At 38.1% G+C, this 26,183-nt stretch overlaps 1 protein-coding gene across 2 annotated transcripts in view; it reads right to left on the reverse strand.

The window, feature by feature from the left end:
* Window positions 1-241: 241 nt before the first annotated feature.
* The window catches only part of SMAD2 (SMAD family member 2), a 65,971-nt gene continuing 40,029 nt past the window's right edge, over window positions 242-26,183 (reverse strand). The window contains exons 3-11 of one of the 2 annotated variants that reach the window (XM_084628967.1): window positions 20,086-20,175; window positions 18,787-18,980; window positions 18,083-18,217; window positions 12,571-12,645; window positions 9,639-9,692; window positions 7,660-7,872; window positions 6,160-6,297; window positions 5,855-5,999; window positions 242-2,179 (exon numbers count right to left, since the gene is read on the reverse strand). In XM_084628967.1, the coding sequence (XP_084485093.1) occupies window positions 2,056-2,179; window positions 5,855-5,999; window positions 6,160-6,297; window positions 7,660-7,872; window positions 9,639-9,692; window positions 12,571-12,645; window positions 18,083-18,217; window positions 18,787-18,980; window positions 20,086-20,175 (1,168 nt within the window). In that variant the 3' untranslated portion in view covers window positions 242-2,055. The remainder of the gene's footprint in view (window positions 2,180-5,854; window positions 6,000-6,159; window positions 6,298-7,659; window positions 7,873-9,638; window positions 9,693-12,570; window positions 12,646-18,082; window positions 18,218-18,786; window positions 18,981-20,085; window positions 20,176-26,183) is intronic. The other variant, XM_084628968.1, reaches the window with a different exon arrangement.

The following is a 26,183-nucleotide window of genomic DNA, read 5'->3' on the forward strand; positions in this document are numbered from 1 at the left end:
TCTAGTTCTCCCCCTAACACAATACTTAAGATAGCAATTTTGCTTTTGAACTCATTTTGAATGCTGCATTACTTTATTTTCTCCCAGAAGGGGAGGTAAGGCAGAAAACTCTAAAATGAATTAGAGCAAACTTGGGCCAGTGTGTATGCTGAGACTGAAATGACTTCTCTTCCATAAGATAATTCACTAAGTAAAGTGGTTGTGGGATATGGCCGCTGTCAAACATTAATAAAAACCACCATCATGAGAATTAGAACTTTTATTAGTGTATTCACATATTAGGCAAATGCAACACGCATGAAGCTTATTTCTTAGGTTCACAAGTTCTACCAATACATTAGTCTACTGGTAAAACTACCACAAACTGGTAAATGCATTTCCAATTTTTAAAAGTTGCCTGGCCCACTTTTTCAAGGCTTAATTTTTGGTATTGCTTATATGCCCTATTCATTATGGCATAAAAATATCCATCACTATCTTCAATTCAGTCAACTGATTAAAAGCTGTAACACTGGCCACATTTTGTTCTCAAAGCTAAGTAATCACTAGCTGTACTTACAAAGTACAGTACTAGTGTAATGAATGAAACAATGGGGGGGGGGAGACAGGGACAAAGGCAATCCTGCTACTGCCACAATAACAAAAGAATGACAGACAGCTAGATCACAAGATTGTTAGTAAGATGTATATTTTTCAAGTCAGAATAACCCTTCTATACAGTTTCCCAACCCTTCCCCAACCCAGACTTATTTGTAGAATATAATTCAGAATATTTTTAGTATGGTGCAGATGTAGTGTCCAAGGGTTCACAATAACATGCACTGTATTGAAGAACCTAAAAATCCTCCTCTGCTGGTCATACCTCAGCAACCACTATCCTAGAGCTTTTGCAGAAGCACCTACTTTTACAAGGCTCGTTATTTCATAATGAATGCGTATGATCTGGTCTGTCACTAAGCCATACAACACCACTCAGATCAAGGAATTTACATTCCATCACTAAATATATTAAAAAGCTGCATCTATTTAAAACCTACATGGAAAAAAGTCTAGTTTATCCCTGGGGGAAGCTGTTTAAAGGTATTTGGGCTCAAAAATTAAACTCAAAATTTAAGTGACAGATTTAAAATATAGGTGTAAGGGGTAAGCCAATAGCTTGTACGTTTCCATAAGCCTATTCAATGCTACTATAAATTTTCATTTCATGAAAGAAAGTATTTGCTCTTAACGATCTGAAGTACAAAAAAAAGTCAAATGCCTCAGTGCCGGCAGCGTCAGTGCATCTATTGCCGGCAACAGACGCGTTACTTTGGATGGGGAGGGGGAAAAGTAGGCTCCTAGGGTAGACTCAGAATTTACAATATAAATTCATTTTGGGCCCCATTAAGTATACAAAGTGTTTACGATTTCAGAGATGAAATTCAGGCATTTCTTTCCCTTCCAAAGGAGGGATTTTTAAGAAGGCAGCAAAAAGTTAAGCTTTTTTTCTACAAGGAAAGTTGGCCTCCCCCGCCCCCCCCCCCTTTTTTTTTAAAGGACATCTTTAAAACCTGCATATATAAAAAATATAAAAAGAATATAGGATTAGAGAGAACTTGGAATTTTATCAGAAGTATGCCCAAAATTAAAAAGAGCACACATCTGTTTATGGGTACTAAAAATGTACAACAGCACAATACTGGGATATTGGAGATCGATACATTAGATGTACATATATGCAACTATTCATGTTATTGATAAACCTTTAGGACACTCAATTATACACCCAATGAAAACACCATTAAGAGTCTTTAGAACTGTCCCTTCCTCCTTCAGGTGGTGTTTCTATACATGAAATTTTCATCTAGTATCAGAGTACAGGAAACAAAATCCACAAGGTGCTTTAATTGATGAGACCTCAAGTGCTGTTTTTTGTTTTTTGTTGTTGTTTTTAAACCTTTTTGAATAGTAAATAGTTCATGGGAACCACACACCAATACTAAGACAGACGAGCTGTTATATTAAGTCTGTTGACTGGACTTGATATTTAGCCCACTGGTAACAGAGGAAGGTGTTTTACGACATGCTGGAGCAGCGTACTGAAGGAGAGCCCATCTGAGTCAATACTTTGTCCAACCATTGTAGAGGTCCATTCAGATGCAGTTCAATCCAGCAAGGAGTGCTTGTTACTGTTTGCCGTCTAGAGAAGAAAGAGAAGAGAAGTTACCAAGAGACTTTGGAAGCCAATAGGGGTGTGATTAAAAAATAAATAAAACTATATATAAAAAAAGAGAAGACTCAAGCACTACAGGAATGAAACTTTTTGCAGACAGAGTCTTTCCAAATATGTACAAGATACACCTGTACCTTAGGGGTTCGTATTAATCTCCACATGCACCAAGATTAAACTGCCTTTGTGGTTTTTGCTCCAACTGTCACATTAAAAGGAGATCACCTTTAGTTATATATTTATTTTTAAAACCAGACTGTCCACCCTACAAACTCAACCTGATACCCACATTTCAGTAAAGCTGATATTTAACTTCTCAGGCTCACTAAGATTAAAAAGTCCTGCAGGTGACATTAAGTAAACAGAAAAAAGCTTAAGTAAGCCCCTTGCCTTCAAAGGGGTTGCACAGGTAGTTGACTGGAACTTGACAAACTATTTTATTATTTATGCACAAGGAATTGAACAACAGAGCCAATACAGCTGAGTAGTAGTAACACTGTAACCAAAAGAAAGTCAGATCTGTTGATTATAAAAATTGCTGCAGAGAAAAATTTAAGGAAGCTGTGCTAGATTTTGTCAGAAACAAGTGCATCATAACTGAGCGTGTGGTTACATTGGTGTTTCTGTACGATAACACTTAACCTAACATCTCCTCTGCTGATTTCCTGTAACTTCTCTGTAGTGTATTGTAATTTCCTCAAACAACTTCAAAATTTTACACATTACCCTCGTCTATTATATAACTATATTTTTCCACCTGGCAAGCTTTTTATGTATGGCACTCTGTAAAAAAGCCACATTGTTGCTGAGGCTTCATTAAATTTTTGAAGTAATAATTTCAACCCCCAACACTCCTATTTTACAGACTTGCTATTCAAAAGCGATTCTCTCAAGTACTTTAAGAGAAAAAGTTGGTATGAAAGTACTGGATGTACTATACGTGAGAGAAGCAGTTATTTCACTTTACAGGTCTGTAGGAGATCAGGCCTTGAATGGGTGGGGGGCCAGACTCTCAGTGAAATCCAAGAGAGTTTTCCTGACCTAGGACTGCAGGATTAGGTCCACTGTTGCTAAGTAGTTTTATAGATTTTTTTTTCTTGGTATTTATAGCTACCTTACACACAAAATGAGGTGGCATAATGCAACAGAGCCAGCAGTTAAGCAAGCAATCCTGATGCTTTCTACTTTTGTCACTAGGACCACAACCACCAGTTTACAACATGGTTTTATCAATCTTTATTTGTATAAATAAGAGGAAGTGTAAAAGCAGAAAAAAGTTATTAGACCAGCATCCCAAGAGAACGAGGTGGTATTTATTGTGATTTTACATTCTGTAGAAGAAATGAGGCAGTGTCCACCCTCTATCAGAGTGTATTCTGGACTACTTTGCCATCTTGATAATATAATACTTACGCCAGAACAAAATGTTCCTGGCATAAAAATCTCCTCTCTCATCTCAAGGAAATACAATCCATTTAGTCCCAAGTCCTCTTTAAAACAGAACAGAAGTTCCATGTAGCCCATTACTATATCTCCCCAACTGGACTACCTTTCTTCAAATAAAAAGGTACTAAAATTGGACAGCAAGTTCATGTGTTCTAACCTGGGCCCGATAACTGCGTCTCTGGATTCATGCAACACATACAAACCATCATGTGAAGCAAAGAACAAACATTTCGTCTACCAAAACAACCAGACCTACTACCAGACGGAAATGCGTTAATGCAAGCTTTTGTACTTAGATTAGGCACGGATTCATCCTTGCTTACCTTGACTTTCCCAGGGATGTAATTTTGGACATTTCACAAGGCTGATAAATTCTACTTAATTTCATCATCTTACATTTAGGCACCTCAGACCACTCACCTGAATCAAGATTATCCTGTATAGCTGTAAATATCCTCCTGCCTTAACCACACCATTTTAGTGTCATCTACAAGTTTCATAATTTAAGTATTACAGACAACCCCAAGAGACTTCTCCAAGACCAATCATTTACATACAATTCTGTTTTTACTTTTACCTACAAATAGTCCTAACTCACCTTTGTTAACTAGCCCATAAAAAACTGACAATGGCTTAAATTTTCTACTAGACAACATGGATTAGCCAGTTATCTTGCCTAGAAGTATTTCAATAATCTCAGAATCTTCCACTTCATCCTGTTTATTACCCACAAGACATCAAGAATTTAACATTCTCTGTCAAACATACAGATGCAGAGAAACTAGATCATCCTTTCCTTTTCAGTAAGGAATAGTTACTTAGCCACTCTACCAATAGTTCCACTGGATCTTGCAGACCCAACATTTATTAGCCATCTAAAATTACACACACACACTACCCTTACCACTGCAATCTTCTGCCCTCCCTTCTCTCTTTATGAAGCTCTGCGCGCTTCAAGTTTTGGCGCTCTGTAGTTTGAACACTATTTTTAATTTCATTTAGCTATACTGATATATGATTTTAATGTTGTATTTAATTTTTCTTAAGTGTACACACAATCCCTTTGAGCCAACTCCCCTAGCTCAAAGCTTGGGCCAGTTTTCCCTCTAGTTTACCTCTTGCTAACAGAGCACTTCCCGTTTATTCCATGACTCAAAGTCCTCATTTTATCTCAGATCCCGACCTGAAACTTGGGATGGATCCATTTTTAAACCCAAATGGTGACAAAGCATCAGTAGAACCTACACAGCATTAAATATACACCTTCAAAGCCTGAAATAATTCCATTTTCCAGTAATTACACGTTGTAGAGATGTTTCATATATCAAGTCCCTATTCTTTCTGTGGAAAAAACTTCAGACATGGGGGGGGGGGGATTAGTCATACACCTCTCTCCCCAGGGACAAAGTAATCCAAATTTTTCTGTATAGCTTCTCAACTCATAAGTCAGATGCTGTTCCTCCTGAATTCTCATATTGTATTTTATAAAGAACCCTTTCCTCTATAGATTTAAATAGTCCTATTAGAGAGCATAACTGGAATAAATTCAACAATGAATAAAAAGGAACTTTTTCCATTCGTAAAACTGTTCTTAGCAGTTTTACTACACAAATACAATCAAACTTATCGTATTCCTGGCATAGTTAAGTTTTCCACAATGAGTTCCAAACTCTTACCCACCTCCCAAACGTGCATTCTCTAGCTGTTTTATTGTTTATAATACACTTATTGAAAGAGTCATTCCAAATTTATTCCTTGGTTACCATCATTTGAAACCAACATCACATCTTAAGCAGCTCATTACACTCCATATGGAGCAGCACTGAGACACAATGGTTTTATGTAGATCTTACAAAAGGCAAGTAATCACAGCACAAACGTCAAAGCCACTAGATGGTGGAGAGCAAGTAAGATCAGATGTAAAAAGTTAACTCTAATATCTAGACCACCACACTTTTAGCAGAATAGCTAGTTTCCTGGAATGTGAGACAAATTAACATATTGATCCATAAGGGTTTTAGAACACACTCACTCCCATGGAAACACAATTGCATTCTCTTGTTTTATTTGCTGACAGTGTATTTTTAAAGCTGGTGGCAGTCTAATTGTCTGCCTTTCAAGCTGGGGCATGAGTGGGACAGGAGGAAGGGGAGAAAATTGATTAGAGTAAATGTAAAAGTAAAAATGAATGTTTCATACCTGTATTCAGCCCCCCATCCTTTAACAAAACTCATTCTTATGGTACACATTCTAGTTAGCTGATATACTGCTTCAAAACCTTGATTTACAGATTGAGCCAGAAGAGCAGCAAATTCCTGGTTATTAAAGATCTTCAGGTTGCATCCTATGAAGAGAAAAAAGTTTAGAAAACTACAGCCTATGTATACTTGCAGGCTTTCCTATGAGGGCAATGTGAAGAGCCAACTTCTAGAAGTTAATAGGAAGACAATGCATTTAAATGTACTCAATTTCTTGATTAGTATGCCTTGTACTTGTGCTCTTACCTGGTGGAATTTTGCATACCGTTGCAGGATGCCAGCCATATCTTTGATTACAATTGGGGCTCTGAACAAAGATTGCGCTATCACTTAGGCACTCAGCAAAAACTTCCCCACCAATGTAATACAGACGCACTCCCCTTCCTGAAACAAGATTAGTAGAAGCTTCACTTATGATATGATCTGAACTGGTTGACATATTAGAAGACTGCTTTATTTCACTGAGGGCCAACTTTTTTTTTTTCCCCCTCTCAGAACTGCAAGGTGAATCAGTTAAGCTGGCAATATGGCCATATTGCCAGCTGACACATGTAGGGAGAGCAGGATGTTGCTCAGAAGAATTCCTCCTCCCACAACCCTAGAATGTTTTGTTCTTGAATGAGAACAAAGTCTGTTCTTGACAAGAAATTCTTTCTTCCTTCTGTTTGCTTCGTCTCAAAGTACTAATCAGAATCAAAGTTTGAAGGCAATGTTGATTCCGCACATACCCTCTGTCGAAGCAATACTTGCAATAAAAACAAGTAGATTAACTTTCTTATTAAATCTTGTTCGTTTTCGTATAAATACTAGTGTGGCAGGTTAAGAAGAACAAGGCTCATGGATAGTCAGCTACTTCCTCTCACCTCCAAAGCCTTCCTCACACCGCATAGACTCCTGCCCCACCCCTACCCCAGTGTGCGCTTACTCCTTAGACAAAGGCACCAGAGGACTTCATTTGGCACTTATGAAAAGACAGCCTCTTCCTGCTCATCCTTAATATGAACTAGCTCTCCTGTCTAGAAAAATACCTGATCTGAATTAGTTCTTTTTGTATTAAAAAAGATATGAGATATTTCTAATAGCAAACTATTTCTAATAGCTCATTCAGCAAGGAGGTGCACTATGAAGTGATTTTTTTTTTTAATTCCATTTTCAAAAAAAATGTTTGCTTATTGTTCTAGGGGTTCCCAATTGGATTTTTTCTATTGACAGTTTTGCTTGAGCAGTTAAATTGTATGTTGGAAGTTGCCAAAAATCTAAAGTTTTCAAAGAACTGACTTTTAAACCACAATTGCTTTTTGAAAGTTCTGATTTAATGTGAAAGATTTCACAAAAAATCCACATTGAAATCCAGCAAAATAGAAGTCTACTTCTGCCTCTCCCCCACCTCCAACAGCTCTACTGAAAGGCCAGAGTCAAGATGGTATGCTGCAAACTTCAGTAACTGTTTGGTGAATTTTTTTTACAATGTCAAATTAGCACAGTTAAGACTAGTTTCAGCTTTATCTGGAAGTTGTAAATTGTCATTTTACATTCCAAAGGTAGGCAAGAAAACAACACAATTTGGTACTGCTAGTATTTTATTAAATATTGCTTGTTTATTTTATTGTGCTGATTTAATATTTTCCCAATCCTGTGCTGATCCAATTTAAGTTGTAACACACTCAGAACTTTGCAAAAACCACCCAGATCTATTCAATTAAGTGCCATTACCCTTAGAGATAGTTACAAGATTTAAGAATATACCTATGTGTCGCCTTGTCATTTCCACTGTGGCATTTCTGTTAACGTTGGAGAGCAAACCTAGACAAAATCTTTCTGAATTTGATGGATCTGTAAAGCCATCTACAGTCAATGAAGGCTGTGATGCATGGAAGGTTTCTCCCACTCTCTGATTCAGTTCATAATATGCTATTGAACACCAAAATGCAGGCTCTGAGTAAGTGACGGGCTGCAAGTCTGGAAAAAAAAGAAAAAAAGTGAGAATTCCTGTGATAATGAAACAGATGTTTAAAAATATATATTTATTGATTCAAATTGATTTGTCTTGGCACTAGCTCTGAGCTATAAAAATCAATCAGTAACTAAGTTTTCATTTTCCATAGCTCATGCAGAGAGAATTTCCTCCTCACAGCCCATATTCTGCAAAGGAACATAAAAAGTGTTATACTGGACCAATTGTCTATCCAGTCCAGTATCCTGTCACTGAGTGGCAAGTAACAAATGCTACAGAAATAGTTATGGGATAGCCTGACTACAAAGAAAAGTTTCCTCTCAAGTCAACCTCTAACTATTGTGGTTATGTCCTGAAGCAAGTGTTTTTAATATCCCTTCACCACCACCACCTCCCCACCCCGGTATGTACTGTAACACTGGGATACTCCTGTTATCCATATGAATGGGTAATGCCTTATCGGTTTTAAAACTATTGCTTTTTAAATTTAATATCCTCAACTTTTTTCATAATACATTGGGAGCTTCTATTATCCTTGTATCTTCCATACAAAAATCTTTATTTTGTACACTTTTATAACGTAGAGAGTGTTTGTCTCCAAGAACAAGCCCAGTCCCTTCGATCTCTCTAGATTAGTTTTTCCATGTCCCTAGTCATTCTCACCCATCTCTAAACCCTCTATTCAAATGAGGGAACACCCTCACATGATCACCACTCACTCAGTAGATTTGAGCAACTGCTGTTTATAACTGAGGAAATAAAGAGTGGGGTACAATTTTATCCAGTAGAGTATTAGGTTTAAAATTCTAAATTGTATGTCCAAAACACAGGGCCACTGATAAGGCTATTGGGGTCTTAGGGAGAAACCCTTGCCTTTTTACACTGTCCCGTTTGCTTGTTAGTTTTCCCCCTTCTAGCCTCTTCCTCACCACCCAAATCTCTTCCCTTGTACCTTCCAAGTCATCCCCCAGAGTTATTTTTCCCATTTTCACCCTTCAGAGGTTGTTCTTCCCAACACAGCTTCTCTTGATTTTCCTGCCACATGCCCCTCCCCACGCCTGGCCAAGCCAAGCGAGTCTGTGATCCTTTGCAGTTCTTCCTATTACCTATGCAGCAGACAGCTGAAGACCTCAGCAAGAAGCGGTGGAGGGAAGCAGCTGTTCCCTTGTGGCCGCGCGGGGTTGATCTATGATACACAACTTCAGCTACGTGAATGGCGTAGCTGAAGTCGACGTACTTAGATCTACTTACCACAGTGTCTTCACTGCGGTAAGTCAACAGCTGACGCTCTCCCGTTGACTCCACTTGCACTCCTCATTCTGGTGGAGTACCAGAGTCAACGGGAGAGTGCTCAGCAGTCTATTTATTGCGTCTATACTAGACACGATAAATAGACCCCTGCTGGATTGATCGCTGCCCGCCGATCTGGCAGGTAGTATAGACAAGCCCTTATTCTTACAAGTAAAATCCCCTTCCTGTTCCCATCATTCTTGCATACCCTCAGCCATTCTACTCTCCCTTTGCTAAGGTCCCAACAGTTACAAGAAAAAAAAAGTACCACACTTATTTGCATTTAACATCTTTGCAATTAAACCAGAGTTTTAGTGAAGATACCATTAATGAGAGCTAACCATTACACTGCTTCCTTCTAATACAGATTCCACCCTTCTGTGAATAATCAGCACCCAAAAATAGGAGAAAGATTTATGATGATACATATACGAAGCACACAATTTAGGAAACAGTTAAAAGTGAAGTATTTCCAGCTTACCCAGGCTATGATTAACTGGGGAGAGAGTACTAGGAGATAGCTCTGCTGGAGATCCTGGAGGAATAATTCAGAATATTTTAGATAATTTCTGAGTGTTTCATTTAGATTATAGAAGACCATGCTTCTCCATATGCTAACATTATATTAGGATATTATTCTTTGTAATGAACTACAAACACGTCTGATATCTTGCAACCAGTTTTCCAGATTAAAATGAAGTGGCTTATCCTTAGTTTAAAATATCAACACACATAATTGCCCAACTGTATACATATTTTAGAAGCTACTTTTGCTTTTTGTTAGTACAGTAGAACCTTAGAGTTATGAAGGCCTTGGGATTAGAGGTTGTTCATAACTCAAATGTTCATAACTCTGAACAAAACATTATGGTTGTTCTTCCCGAAGTTTACAACTGAACATTGACGTAATATAGCTTTGACACTTTACTATGCAGAAGAAAAATGTTGCTTTTAATGATCTTAATTTAAATGAAACAAGTACAGAAACAGTTTCTTTACCTTGTCAAAAAAAATTTTTTAAACCTTTCCCCCTTTTTTTTAGTAGTTTATGCTTTACACAGTATTGTACTGTATTTGCTTTTTTTTGGGTCTCTGCTGCCTGATTGCGTACTTCCAGTTCCAAAGGAGGTGTGTGGTTGACTGATCAGTTCGTAACTCAGATGTTCATAACTGAGGATCTACTGTATTAAACACTTTTAATGCTGAAATCTTAAGTACTTGGCAGGAACTCACATTACATTCACCGCATGTGATTATATCTTATATCCTCATGCATATTTTGTTTATTTTTATCAACTGTAGAAACCAGTGGCTTCTTGCTTGACTTCCAGTGAGGGCAGCTAGAAGAGAAGGTAGATGTGACAAATAGAGGTTTCATGAAGCTTTGAGATCCAAACTCTCACTGGAGGCCGGGCATGTCACTGGAAATGACACAGCTTGAATAATATTTTTAAAAGACTATTCTTTACGGAAGGATGAAGAAAGTCTGAGAAAAGAAACATGAACTCTCCTGCACAGCCTGCTATTGACTGGAGAAGAAATACAGGGGAAAGAAGCAAAGACAAAACACAAGGTTGCTTCTAGCAAGTTAGCCTTCCTAACTAAGGCATCGCGCTTTCCTGGTGAGGCACTGCAGCCCTTAGCTAAGCTAGCATAGTTGAGTCCAATTTAAGTGGAAAGACTGCCAACATTAAATACAGACTGCCAAGATAGACTATCTGTACCCAGTGTCAGCAGGAGCTTCTCATCCAGAGGTAACAGTGCTGACCAGGGTTCCCTCTAATTTTTTTAAGTCCATGTGCGGAATCAATCTTGTTATGTGCACCAATATGGAGGTGATGTGTGACAGGAATAGGAACTGAGTTGTTGTAGGGGGTTGGACTAGATGACCTCTTGAGGTCCCTTCCAGCCCTGATAGACTATGATTCTATGGTGATGAGTACAACAGGAAAAAAGTTATATAGAATAAGGTTTTCAAAATGGTCATACTATTTCATTAAGCAGATCAGATCAAGCAGCCCCCTAGACGTCTGGAAACAAAAGCAGGATGTGTCAACTTCTTTGGCTAATATAAACTTATCTACAAGATGCTCTTTTCAGGATAGTCTGGATATTTGCAAGAATGCCCCAGTATGATTCATCCTTGAAACTACCTGGGATAGTCTTATGCTCTTTCGTAAAACGTCATTTCCATATAGTTATTGTTCATACTAAATTGGTATTGAAATTTCAGAAGAGATTGGAACAATATGCTTGTATATACCAGGGGAATGCCACCATGATTTGTAGTGAAAAGGTGTTTTGTTAATTTAGATGGAATAAAGGGCCCGAAGAGCCAAACGTGTTAGCAGGACCCTGAAACGGTCCAAAGTTTAACAGTTTTTTTTGTTTATTTTTTTTTAAATGGATGAACAGTGGTTATAGTCTCTTATTCTGCCAAACAGTCCTCCTTAGTGGGGGAAAAGGGTTAGTTCTGTTGTGCAACTCTGAGTTGGGAATGATAGTCCCTTTCCTGCTTTTGACAAAACAGCCACAAGATAGACAGGAGATAGGATAATATAAATGGGTGGGAAATACAGCTTTTGTTGATGTTCTCAGGATATAAGTCAGCTAGTCATTCAGACAGATGCTTTTGGTTGGTAGATTGGCCACCTCTGGACCCCAGCTCACCTCGCTCGCCAAGAACATAATCTGGTTAGATCCTTTCCTTCAATGATCCTTCAGCCAAGCAGAGCTGGTTGGGCCATCACATCTCGCTATGCTGGTGCCATGCAGCGCAGATGATTTTACGATCAGGTGAAAAGCCAAGAGAGAGGAAGACGTAGGACAGGTGGCAAGATAGTGGGGGTATGGAAAAGGACAAATGAGGGAGGCAAGACAGCAGGATCTAACATGTATCAAGCTGAGTTCCCCTCTGATGAGGTGATGATAGTCAAGCTTCCTCACTGGAGTATTAAGGTCTGGTTACAGCAACAATCCTTTTCCTTCTGCCATGAGGATGGTAAAAGTTCTTTTTTCCTCAAGCTTCTTTTTAAAGGCCCCAAAAAGGATGACGGGAAGAATGGTTTATCCTCTCATTATTTTGCCACAGTAGGCCTAATTTTTGAAGTACCAATTTTGGTTCATCGCTTTCTGGTCCCCTATTCTTCTTACCATTCAATCAAACACAGTCCTTGAGTGGTATCAGTAAACCATTTCTTTTTAAACTAATTCAGTTCCCCTCACCCTTTAACATTTTTTAAAGCAATTTTATATAACAGGTCACTGTAGCAAATTATGAACCTCTACCCACTTTCCATAGTTAGGCTTACATTATTACAACCATGGTTGAAAGAAGTCACCCCATTGTGTTAGATAATCACACCTAGAAATCCCAACGCTGCACACATAGTGAAGAGATTAATAGGTTTTACCTGTATCCATGCTTTGGTTCAACTGCTGGTCACTTGTTTCTCCATCTTCACTGATATATCCTGGTGGTGGTGTTTCTGCCAAGAGCAAACAAATTGTGTCAATATTCTATACGTTAGCTCACTGAATGCTGACAAGATTAAGTTTTTAGGATTTTCATTCTAGACAGTCTGTGCCATACACTATCTGAGCAGGGAGTTAGGACTTTGTATTGGTGAGTGTTCTTCGTGACAGCAGCATCTGCAATACCTTCTAGCCCTAAATCTGTGCCTTATCTAGGTGAAAATTGGGTGTAATCTTGTAAAAAAATAGAGAGAGACATTTGTCAAGTGTTCAGTACATAAATGCATATGAAGTTATATATACACACAATTCTTGTTTGTAGCACACTTGCATTTCAGCCAGTTGCAGAATTTTGCAATACTGATCAGCAGCTTTCACATTTACTAGAATTAAAAGTGAGAAGCCCTTTGGTGAATTCAACACTGAAAAAAAATCCATGAACTAGCCACCTTCACGTAGGACAGAGCCATGTAATCAGTTACCCTGCCCACATTTTAGAATTTTCTACATTACAGAAAACCAGCCCTCACTACAACAGTTCACATTTCCACCCATTTCCCTCTTCAACATCCAGGGAAAGCTTATGTCACTCACTAGCTATACCTTCCAATTGACAATGATCCCATCCATGCCAGTTCCCTTCTCTGATTCTAGGCAATTCCAACTTGTTTTCAAAGCACCACAAAAGTTCTTATGCTCATCACCTTCTTTAGTTTTTTTTAAGAAAATTTCAATCTTAAATTTTAACTAATTATTAGGACTCAAGCGATTAAAAAAATTGCACTGTTAAATAGAATACCTTTTATTTAAATGTTTTTGGATGTTTTCTACATTTTCAAATATATTTATTTCAATTACAAAGAATACAAAGTGTACAGTATTTTATATATCACTATTTTTTATTACAAATATTTGCACAGTAAAATAGCGTTTTTCAATTCACCTAATACAAATAATGTAGTGCAATCTCTTTAATATGAAAGTTGAACTTACAAATTTAGAGAATTATGTACAAATATAACACTGCACTCAAAAATAAAACAATGTAAAACTTGAGAGCCTACAAGTCCATTCAGTCCTACTTCAGCCAATTGCTCAAACAAGTTTGTTTACATTTGCAGGAAATAATGCTGCCCGCTTCCTGTTTACGTCACCTTCATGCTTCAACCACCCTTCCAGTGGACATGCGTCCATGCCGATGATGGGTTCTGCTCGATAGCGATCCAAAGCAGTGAGGACTGATGCATATTCATCATCTGAATCAGATGCCACCAGCAGAAGGTTGATTTTCTTTTTTGGTGGTTCAGTTCTGTAGTTTCTCCATTGGAGTGTTGCTCTTCTAAGACTTCTGAAAACATGGTATACATCTCATCCCTCTCAGATTTTGGAAGGCATTTCAGATTCTTAAATCTTGGGTTGAGTGCTGTAGCTATCTTTAGAAATCTCACATTGGCACCTTCTTTGTGTTTTGTCAAATCTGTAGTGAAAGTGTTCTTAAAATGAACACCACATGCTGGGTCATCATCCAAGACTGCTATAACATGAAATATATGGCAGAATGTGGGTAAAAGAGCAGGAGACATACAATTCTCCCCCCAAGGAATTCAACAACAAATTTAATTAATGCATTATTTTTTTACGAGCGTCAGCAGCATAGAAGCACGTCCTCTGGAATGGTGGTGAAAGCATGAAGGGGCATACGAACGTTTAGCATATCTGGCATGTAAATACCTTGCAATGCTGGCTACAGAAGAGCCATGCGAATGCCTGTTCTCACTTTCAGGTGACATTGTAAATAAGCGGGCAGCATTATGTCCCATAAATGTAAACAAACTTATTTGTCTCAGCAATTGGCTGAAGAAGTAGGACTGAGTAGACTTGTAGGCTCTCAAGTTTTACATTGTTTTGAGTGCAGTTACGTAACAAACAAACAAAAATTTACATTTGTAAGTTGCACTTTCATGATAAAGACTGCACTGCAGTACTTGTAGGAGGTGAATTAAAAAATACTACTAACATTTTTACAGTGCAAATATTTATTATAAAAATAATATAAAGTGAGCACTACACACTTTGAAATCAACATATTTGAAAATGTAGAACATCCAAAAATGTAATAAATTTCAATTGGTATTCTATTGTTTCACAGTGCAATTGAAAGTGCAATTAATTTAGTTAATCGCCTGAGTTCACTGCGATTAATCGACAGCCCTACTAATTACATAAAAAATTCAAGAGGATTTTTGATACTAGAAGTGGGGTCTAATTTGAGTGTGTGTCAAGAGTTTAAAAAAGCCACAAGAGACTATGGTTGGCTTCCTCTGCCCCCAAAAATATGTATTTTCTCAACTGCTATGAAGGCATTAACTCACTGCACTTCAGGCAGCCATTTTATATACAAAATCTCTGAGCCAGGCAAGCCTTTTGCTGTCAAGGCACCTATTGAGGCCTTTCCCCCTTTTTAAGGTTTACAAACTAAAGGGAAAAGATTTAAATATCTTCACTGAATCTTAAATGGCTGGAGGGCACTTGATTGCTATTAAAATAGATGTATTACCATGGTAATTGAGAGATGGTTAATATTGTAATTAAATGAGTAGTAAAAAGCCCTAAACTCTGAATTTCTACTTTTAGAATAAGTATTGCAAAAAATGTTAAAGTCCTGCACTAATCCAAGATTGCACTTGGGGGACCAAAGGAATTGAACAAGACTAAGTCATACAGGAAATTCAACTTTCACAGATACCAGACAAAATTTACAATGAAGTCAAAAAAACTAGCATGTATTGTGGAAATTTCTCACATATTCTATGGGATCACAGCTGTAGATACCAGAAATGAACGTTTTGTTTCCACACAATAAAGTGCCCAATGTAACTATTTTCTGAACTGTACTATCATTATATATGATTACTAGCCACATTTATGTTCAGGTTTCAGAGTAGCAGCTGTGTTAGTCTGTATCCGCAAAAGGAACAGGAGTACTTGTGGCACCTTCAAGACTAACAAATTGATTAGAGCATAAGCTTTCATGGGCTACAGCCCACTTCATCGGATGCATAGAATGGAACATATTAAGAAAATTATATATATAAAATACACACACACACAGGTCACCTTCAGCCCCCAACTAAAACCTCTCCAGTGCATCAAAGATTTATAACCTATCCTCAAAAATGATCCCTCACTCTCTCAGATCTTGGGAGACAGACCAGTCCTCACTTACAGACAGCCCCCCAACCCGAAGCAAATACTCTCCAGCAACCACACAACAAAAAACTAACCCAGGAACCTATCCTTGCAACAAAGCCCGATGTCCATAGATTTATTCGGGTGACACCATCATAGGACCTAATCATATTAGCCATGTCATCTGGGGCTCATTCACCTGCACATCTACCAACGTGATATATGCCATCATGTGCCAGCAATGCCCCTCTGCCATGTACATTGGCCAATCCTGACCACGTCTCTACGCAAGAGAATAAATGGACACAAATCTGACATCAGGAATCATAACATTAAAAAACCAGTAGGAGAACACTTCAACCTCTCTGGCCACTCAGTAAAAGATTTAAGGGTGGCAATTCTGCAACAGAAAGCTTCAAAAACCAGACTCCAATGAGAAACTGCTGAGCTTGAAATAATATGCAAACTAGATACCATTAGCTTGGGTTTGAAGAGAGACTGGGAGTGGCCGGGTCATTACACATATTGAATCTATTTCCCTAAAGTTAAATATCCTCACACCTTCTTGTCAACTGTCTAAATGGGCCATCTTGATCATCATTACAAAAGTTTCTCTCTTGCTGATAATAGCCCATCTTAATTAGCTCACCTCTGACAGTTTGCATGGCAACTTCCTGTGTGTGTGTGTGTGTGTTCGTTCTTACTATATGTTCCATTCTATGCATCCGATGAAGTAGGCTGTAGCCATGAAAGCTTATGCTCTAATAAATTTGGTAGTCTCTGGGTGCCACAAGTACTCCTGTTCTATTTATATTAAGGTAACTCCATAACACAATCCACTGTGAAAGTGGACTCTTCCCACCTCTGATGCATTCATTACAGTTGAGCCAATAGCTATGGTTAAGGTCAATAACTGTTTCTAATCTAATCCATCCCTCCTGTTCTCAGTTGCTAACCTTCAACCTTCGTCATTCAAATTTTCTGTATACGGTCTTTGCCTCAGAACACAGATCTCCTACTAGCACCAAAGCGGCCCAAAACAGAAAGCTGAAGGTTGGTATTGAAGACCCTCATTACTAGACAGTTTGAAACCTGAAGTTCTGCACGTGCTGTAACTTTAGAAAAATACATGCAACCTTGACAGGTCATGCAGCCCAGTCCTACTGTTTGGCAGTCAGAGGTTTAGGAACATCCAGAGCATGGGGTTACATCCTCGGACCATCTTGGCTAATAACCATTGATGGGTAAGTCCATGGAGGATAGGTCCAATTCTTTTTTGAACCCAGTTAGTTATACTTTTGACCTTCACAACATCCCCTAGCAAATGAGTTCAACAGGTTGGCTCTGAGTTGGGTGAAGAAATACTTCTTTGTTTGGTTTAAACCTGCTGCCTATTAATTTCATTGGATAAGCCCTAGTTCTCGTTATTTACTCCCTCACATAACACACTTCCCTATTCACTTTCTCCACACCATTAATGATTTTATAGACTTCTACCATATCTTCCCCCCACCCCCGTCGTCGTTTCCTTTGTGTACCTTTTCTAATGCTAATATATCTTTTGAGATGGGGCGACTAGAACTGTATGCAGTATTCAAGATGTGGCTGCTTCTCACTGAGAAGGTGTTCCCACAGAACTATCCACAACGACTTCAAGATCTCTTTCTTGAGTGGGAACAGCTCATTCAGACCCCATCACCTTTAAAGTATAGTTGGGATTATGTTTTCCAATGTGCATTACTTTGCACTTACCAAAAACAAATTTCATCTGCCATTTTGTCATGCAGTTACCCAGTAGTGTCAGATCCCTTTATAACTCCTAGCAGTCAGCTTTGGACCTAAATTTTAAGAAATTTTGTACTGTCTGCAAATTTTGCCATTTCACTGTTCACCCACCCCCTTTCCAGATCATTTATCTAGTTAGACCACTGTTCTCAACAGCATCAAATCCTAGACATGCTGTCTAATAAAAACAAACACATACACTGTGTCATATTTGTGTTTTATGAAACAAAGCTGGTTTATTAGTTTAGTAAAAGCATATAGACTTATTTTGTACAAAAAGCATATTTATAAATATTTTCACTGGAATTACTGTAGCTACAAAAAAACCTCACTTTGAAGTTTAGACAGCATATCCTGAGTTTGTTATTCTAGTAACCTGAACAATTACCGATTTAATTTAATTTCCATCTTTGACTTATTACATGGACATTAACGACTAATATAAAGAGTCTCTTTTAAAGAAAGAAGGAAAGATACCTGGTATATAATTGCTCTGTGGTTCAATTCCAGCTGGAAAGTTAGTGTTTTCAGGAATGGAATGAGTATAGTCATCAAGAGGTGGAAGTTCTGTTAGAATCTCAGTATGTCGTGGCACTAACACAGGAGGCAAAACTGGAAAAGTAGAATATAAAACATTAGTGAGATCCCATAAACATCTATTTTACTTCTCTATGTTCTGTGAAAACCAGATCTTCAGATATACTGAGCTGTTCTGAAACTCAGGCCATTACAGAGTAGTTCTAAATTAGTTATCAGAAGTATCAGATTTGTAAAAAGCCTATTTAATAAGACTATCCCATATCAGCCAGCTTTGAACATGGTCATTTATGTTTTCAGTAGTCAAAGGTAGGTGGATTTCACTACACTAATTGCAGACATTTTCACGCTAAACTGAGGGTTTGAAACTGTCCAACACAACACAAATAATATATACACTTTAGAAGTTTTACCACATTACCACAACTGAAAAGTGGCCTAATAGTCAAATTATTTGAGGTTGCAAAATCCATGCTATTTTTTCATCCAAATCTTGCCATTTTGGCAAAACAGCATGGACAACCTTATTCTGCTCATTTTTGCACCCTAAATATTATTAACAGACTCCAACTAATCTATTAAGAATTTTCTGGGTAAATATTGTACTGGGGCTTCTTTAAAATGTCAAACAGCAGTCTTCCTACCTGGTGTCTCCACTCTCTGGTAGTGGTAAGGATTTACACATACTTCATCCTTTTTAAGATTAAAAGCATATTCACAGTTTTCAATTGCCTTAAGTTCATGATGACTGTGAAGATCCGGCCAGCGCCACAAGCGGCAGTAAATAACATGTGGTAATCCTTTACGATGAGATACCTGTAGACGGCCATCAAGAGACCTATATGGGGAAGATGTTCAAAAATATTTTACAGGCTGTATCTTAAAAATCATCATAATCAAAAGGTTGGAGAATGGGAGGCAGGGGGGGTGGGAGTTGCGTGTTTTCTCTACCCCCTCAGAAAACAAAAAGGATTATAATATTTAAATTGCTGTTGCTGGAGAACTTCAGAAGGTAGTACTTTTAAAGTAACTTGAGAAGCTCTAGAATAAGTTAATGCCAATGAGTTTGGGATTCATTAACAAAGCCATTACACCTCTAAGCACATAAGATGAATACTTCATATGAATTTGACATTTACAAGATATTTGTTCACATTGCACACCACTAACACTCCCTCAATTTCTACCCCTCGGGACTACGCTGTAGCATGGATGCTTTAAGCAGAGTAATTTCCAGAGGACTTCAAATAAACCTAAAGCAGTCAGCTGCTCAGGTGATCCACATGGCAGTATAACAGTAATGCAAAAAGCATCAGAACACATCTTGTAAAAGTGTGAAATTTAATTATATACTTGAGTATTCATGTAGCTTGCTACCAGTTGAAAGTGTTTTGCTAGTTTTAAGACAGACTGCATAAGCTTACACAAATGCAGATGTTTATGATTGTTATGGGATGGGAGAGACAAACCTCGATACACAAAGTAAAGGTGACATGAAGAAAAGCCTATTTAATTTTCTAAGAATAATTCTTTAAATCCTGCTAATTGATCAGATATGTGCTACTAGTTCAAAAATCTATGGCATACAAAGAAATTTAAAAAAAACTTTGTACGATTAGGCCTGAGGCGTTAAGTGTGCTAACCTGGTTGTTATAAATACCAAAACACATTAGCGCTTGCATTTTCCAAGTCTTCCCATTCTTTCAATGGCATTGGTGTGGAAGGAGGATTATTCCAGAATTAGAATTTTCATTGGTCAAAACATCAGCTGAGAACTTTTTTTTTTTAAAATAGTGGCAAGCAATTGTTTTTGAAGTGCTGTACCATACAATGACTAGGAAGCATTTTAGTAGAATTTATGGCAAAAGCATCCCTCTACAGACCCTCCAAAGCCAATCCCTCCCACAAGATCTCTATGATGAGACAGAGGGCAGCATATTCACCTGGTTTGTTCAGAGAAGCTGTAAAGGCCTGTTGTATCCCACTGATCTATCGTATTTGGTGTACTCAGTCCCCAAATTTCAGAGCAAGTGCTGTGCATAAATTGAAAACAAAACAAAAAACAAAAAAATTGATGTGAATATGGAAACATGGTTATTCAAAATACCATGATGTAAAACATGGAAAAGTGTACATAATACTTCCTTTCACATAGAAGATATAGCATTAGAGATCAGTTAAACCTAACACAAATGCTCTATTTTCTATATGAAGGAGGTCAATAAAATGGAACATGTGACTCAAGGTAAATGGTAATGTTTTAAAAAGATGAACAATTTCTCTGGCTTTAAGAAATCAACAAAGTTGTAATGTCCCTTAAAACACGCAAAACTTCATCAACCTGGCTGTAAACAAGATTTTAAAAACTAATTTTTTTTAAATAAACCTATTTAAGGAGTTCATAAAGTAAGGCCATGTGCATCTTAAGTTGAACTGCTACAGCATAAGGAGAACAACTTTTAGACATCACCATGTAAGGACCAATGTGATATTTCCATTCAGATGCTAGCTTACTGCTTTTTCCAAGTTAGAAAAACTGCAACTCATTTCAGAAGAGTGCCTGTCTTGTCGTTAAGACAATTTTACAGAAAATGATGAGAAATCTTAATTAAAGCACGTATCAAATACTATTTGCTGCTGCTGCCACAGTGTATACAAAAAAGTATATAGTCTAACACAATAGCTTCAAAGTAGCCCATCTTAGAGTTACATTTTAACTAATGACTACCAAAACCATAAATAAGCTGCAGAGGAGGGGGAAAACCCCACCTTCCCTTACCATTCTGTGAAAGCCAATATTTTTTGCTAAATCAGTTTTGAGATTTTAATGGATGGATTGCAGCAGTGAAAAAAGAGCCTCCACAATAATAATTACAACAGTTTTAAGTGAAGAGGAGACAGTGTGATGTTGTAGACTGGGCAGCATGTTTCCGGGAGCGAGGTATTCAATGTTCCATGCCCAGCTCTATCAGACTCTCTCTCACAGAGAACAATTTGGCTTTGGAAGTCACTCAACAACTTTGCTTTCCCCATCTATAAAAAACAGAATAACCTTGCTCCTCAGAAACTTAAGAGAATGTTCATGTTTGGATACAATGCTTTGAAATGCCAAGTGCCAGTTATAAAGCAGTCTGAAGTTTGCTTGCTGAAGTTATTAACACACCTTTAAAATGCTACTATAGATCAGAAATTCAAGATCTTCAAACCCTTATTTACAAGCTCAAGCTTTGATATTTAACGTTTATTAAAATTAGCGTAAAATATCCTATACTAAGAAGTCAGAGGTAAGTGCTAATGAGCAATTTAAAAATAAAATGAGACGTTTCATTTTCACACAAATGGTTTGTATAGGAGTTCTCTATTTTGCATAAAGAAACTCACCAAACAGCAACCGTTCACATACACACCATTTACAACCAAGGGTAATTCAATTTACGGGAATTTTATTTAGCATCTGTGTGTCATGGAAAAGCAACAAGATAAGGAACCTGAGTGAAGAATCACCTTTGGTTTGGTGATCCCTTAGACGCTTTACTAATAAAATTTTGCAGTCTTTAGGCTAGATCATTTCCTTTAATATGCATCACTATTGGTAAGATGCCTGGCTCTAAAGACTCATTAGTACATACTGTGGGCTGGGTATTAATTGACCTATGAAGCCTTTATGGTTTTATGATTGGAGTTGGGTATCTTTGAGATGTGGCTCCTTCAAACACAGCAGTAATGTTACAATTTAGTGTAAGGTTTGAATGGATTACTTAGAACATGATAAATGCAAGCAGCACTTTAGTCTAAATGGCTAAGGACTAATTCCAAACACTTGTGGAGATACCAAGTTGTTAGCTCATCTTAAGTGGCTTGGAAAAAACAGTATTAGTCAACCGATCTCAGGCAAATAGTATTCCCGATTGATCGCCACAACACTGTATTTTGCAATGAACCCTGGAACACTGTTTAAGGAGGGAAGGATGCTTTTATTCAAAAAGTGAGAATACTTAATCACAAACGTTATCAAGTCTCTATCTTTCAACAGGTCCAGAGTGCAGACAGTATGTCACCCATTATGAGCCAGGGCACACATTTGCTTAGAACAGAGGTAACACCAACACGAGCTTTAGGGCTAACTTACACTGGGTCTTCACCTCAACTCCAACCATTTATGACAAGCCACCGATGTAGATGTCCTGATATAAATATAGTCAAGGAAACCTATGGATTTGTGTGGATGGAACCCACTTGAAACCAACTTATATGATCAGTAGAATGGATCAGCATTGCCATATTTGTTACTGCTCACTGTGGCAAACCTATACTGACGTACCATCTAACCCACATCCAGAGCATTTTCCTTTTTTGTGCCCCACCCAGAGATTTCAGACCAGATGGCATCCAAAAAAAGCACCAGTCCAATCAATGGAATAAGATTTTAAATGTTCGTTTTTATTCTACATAAACTGATTAACAGAATGAAAAAAATCTTTCAAAATGGAAGACATTAAAAAAAAGACTGTATTCTGAAGCAAGCCTTGATAATAAAAATCTGAGATAATCCAATCTGCTAGCCTTCCTGGCTCCAATGCCAAAAAGTAGAATCACTCCCCACAAATAAAATTGGGTCATTCCAGTCTAAGCCTGTGTTTTCAGTGTCAGCTTTCCCATAAACCTCTTTTGGGATGAAGAATCACTCTCAGTGAACAGGGAATGTTGGAGAAACAACGATCTACTGCACTATTTGAGATTGCAAGACATTTGTTCCTTTGGAAGGCATACTGCATTCTAAAAACCAATTATTCAAGCTTGGTATGGGCTTTGTCCTCTGTAGGAGTGCCTTTTTGAGAAAAAAAAAAAAAAAAAAAAGAATTTCAAAGGAGCTGTGACCAAACACTCCACTGCTTTAGTGATCCATTTTTGTTTTAACCACTTAATTAGACTCTGATGTCCTTACTTTTTCGGTATGAGGTGGGTTCATCTCCCCCTCCCCCATAAGGTTTGAGATATACATTAGTCAAGATGCAATAAATTGTTTTAAAATCACTTGTTTTTCTACAGTCCTGTTATCACCCCTGTAACACGACTCTTAAAGGGTAATGTAAACTGATTGCCCCAATCTCAACCTAGGATTCATGTATGCATTTTTCTAGCACTCCCATCTTCTCTTTACAGTTACTTAAGGACTTTTCTATGTAGGTATAACATAAAATGAGAATTTAAACCAATACAGCACCAGCACCCAGGTGGACACATTCCAGTACGAGTGACTTTTTTCAGTTTACTTTGTCTCTTGGGAAGGAGTTTAAGCTAAACCAAAAGAGGCACTCTTGTACCTTAATAAAAATATCCACACAGAGGCTATAGTGGTATAACTGCTTACATGAGAGCTTTGATAAGGCCTTGTATAGTCACCCTTACTCAGAAATGTAGCTGTAAACAGGAAGAAGCTGAGCTCATTTCCTCATGATTTTTTAATTGGCTGGATTTTAGAGAATTGCCAAATATGTCTTTTAGTCTTTATGGAAAGTCCTCCTTGAAGAAACTGAGATTGCTTCTTCTGCATCAGATGGAATTGAGAATCTCCATCATGGAGGGAGGCTAGCCCAGTTGAGTTGCATGACAGCCCTTAAGGACAGATGTGGTAGACAAAGGATTAGGTCCCTTCAGCTCAACATCTCCCTTCTTTAGCTCAGAATTCAATACATGCTTCTGCTGGGGATCTTTGGATGCCCAAACCTTTCCATACAGAGAGCTGCAACAGTTGGATTTGCAAGCTGTCTCTTCGTCTGACTACCAGAAGTGACATTGGCCAGAGCAGTGAGATTCTTTAAGTGATCCTCATTCTATTACCACAGGCAGTGTGCTTTCAGCCCTTCCATTTCATCATTTCCTAAGTGGAGATTAAAGTTCCAAAGGAAGCTGTTCTGGGCATGAAATTGTCCAAATGGACCCAACAATTGCAGTAAAGCTTCCACAAATTTGTGGCAGAATGCCAAAGCTGCTACTTTTAGTGAGGAAGGTATCCTGGAATATAGTGCAGGAGGAGGGGGTAAAGGAAGAGCCCAACTAGAAAAGGTAAGAAAAAGCTTTTCATTGGCTGTATTGCCTAAATCTGGACATATGGAAACAACCGGTAGTCTGCATCAGTGAACTTGTAGAAGTGCAATGGACTGGAAGAGATTAGTGTCCGATTTGAATATGATGAATGATTTACCTATAAATAGGGGTAACGGGAGAGGACAGTTGTGGTTTGACCTATAATGGTAAGGTGGGCAAAGATGCCTCGTGTCATTCAGTGAGGTGGGCAGGGATACTGCCCTACATCATGTTTCAGAAATCTATTTTACATTACCTGATATAACCTATATAGAAAGGAGCAATTAGTATGAGGTTGCAAAGCAGCTCTTACACTGGAGTCTGTGGACTCTTTGGTAAGTTCTGGAATGGAACAGACCATACGTAGAGCATCTGGCTCGAAACCCTGGTCATAATCCAAATACTCTAGTAGGGTCATACCCTACCAGCCTCTGTATCAGGGAAAAAAAGGTGACTGAGTGCAGCTTTGAGGGATTTTTAAACACAAAAACAAAAACTTAAATTTTAGCATTTATTTCAAGGCAGCATATGTTGCCTTTCATTTGGAAGAGTTCACAGTACAGGCACTTTCAGAAACACCTAATGGGCAACTTCAAGTATCTGCATATACATTGGCTGTAAACACAGGAATTTCTTCAAGCAGTAATTAGTAAGCATCCTGCAAGAAGGCTCATGCTAGTATTTGGTGCTGTGACCATACAATTTAGAAGGGGAGGAGGTTTCAGAAACTGGTCAAGTTAAAATCCTTAACTTTAACATGTCCAAGAAACCTCCATGCTATAAGAATCGGAGAGTAGATACACTGTCCTTTATAGTTTTTGTTCAGGGGTGTGATGAAATGGCAAGACATAAGAAAGTTTGAGCCAAACAGGAGTCTTAATGACTAGAAGCCAGCCAAATAAATAACCAACAGAATGTAACAAGCAGAGCTAAGTTAGTAGGGAGAAGAGAATATGGAAGAGCAATTAGCAGGATAAAAAAAACCTGAAGTAATTCTTAGCATATCAATAGTTGGAAGCATGCAAAAATTTTGATGAACCTGCCACCATCCTTTAGGGCTTTTCGAGATTACCACCACCAAGTGGCAACTTTAATATCAGTTCCTGACTACAAATTATGGAGTGAGGGAACAGGACTTTCCTGTGCACAGCTGGACAGAAAAGCTTATGCATCTTGGCTATTACTTTTAGAAGAGCCTGCAGTCAGCATAGTGCTGACGTAAGTGTAAGTGACAGTGAAGCATTGGGAGGAGGCAGTGATTGTCACAGTTTGGTTGGTGGCAGATTTCTCCTTAAGTATTACATGTCTCTTGTTAAGTATCATGTATATCAATCCGTAAGGACCGTGTGGAGTAAATGATGAGAAGTGACAATCCAACTCAACATGAGTTGATGGCATGACATGCCATCATTAGACTGATGTGGTGGCAGCATTTGACTTGATGGTTTTAAACATTTCTATATCTTTTGCTTTAGCTATGATTTGTTGAGGTGCAAGAATATGGTGGTTTTGGTATTAGAACACAGCACACTTTAGGTGCAAGCAACAGAGAGCCTCTCTTTTCAAGAAGTGTTATACATGTATGTGGTTGCAGGACAGCTACCACATCAAATAAGTTAAGTAAACTACAATGGACTGTAGATCTCTTAAACGTTCATGAAAGGCATAATTGGGATCCACTTTCCTTGTCACAGTCTTGCAAAGGAGTGGAATGGTTGCAGGGGAGCTGGAGAGTAGGGACACTTCAACAGGCAGTATTGTCTCTAGCTGAAGTGGCAGTACTGAGTGGGAGGACAGACACACACATACTGGCCAGCTGTATCTCTGTAGTAATTAGTTTCCCAGCATGCTTATTTGTTAAATTTCACTTCAGAATGGTGTTGTCTATTTGCATTTCTCTTGGTCCTGAAACAGTCCTGTATCATTTCCCTATCCTCATGCCTGAACTTGTCAT

Source organism: Lepidochelys olivacea (assembly GCF_965140295.1).
Source record: "Lepidochelys olivacea isolate rLepOli2 genome assembly, chromosome: 5".
Lineage (NCBI taxonomy): Eukaryota > Metazoa > Chordata > Testudines > Cheloniidae > Lepidochelys > Lepidochelys olivacea.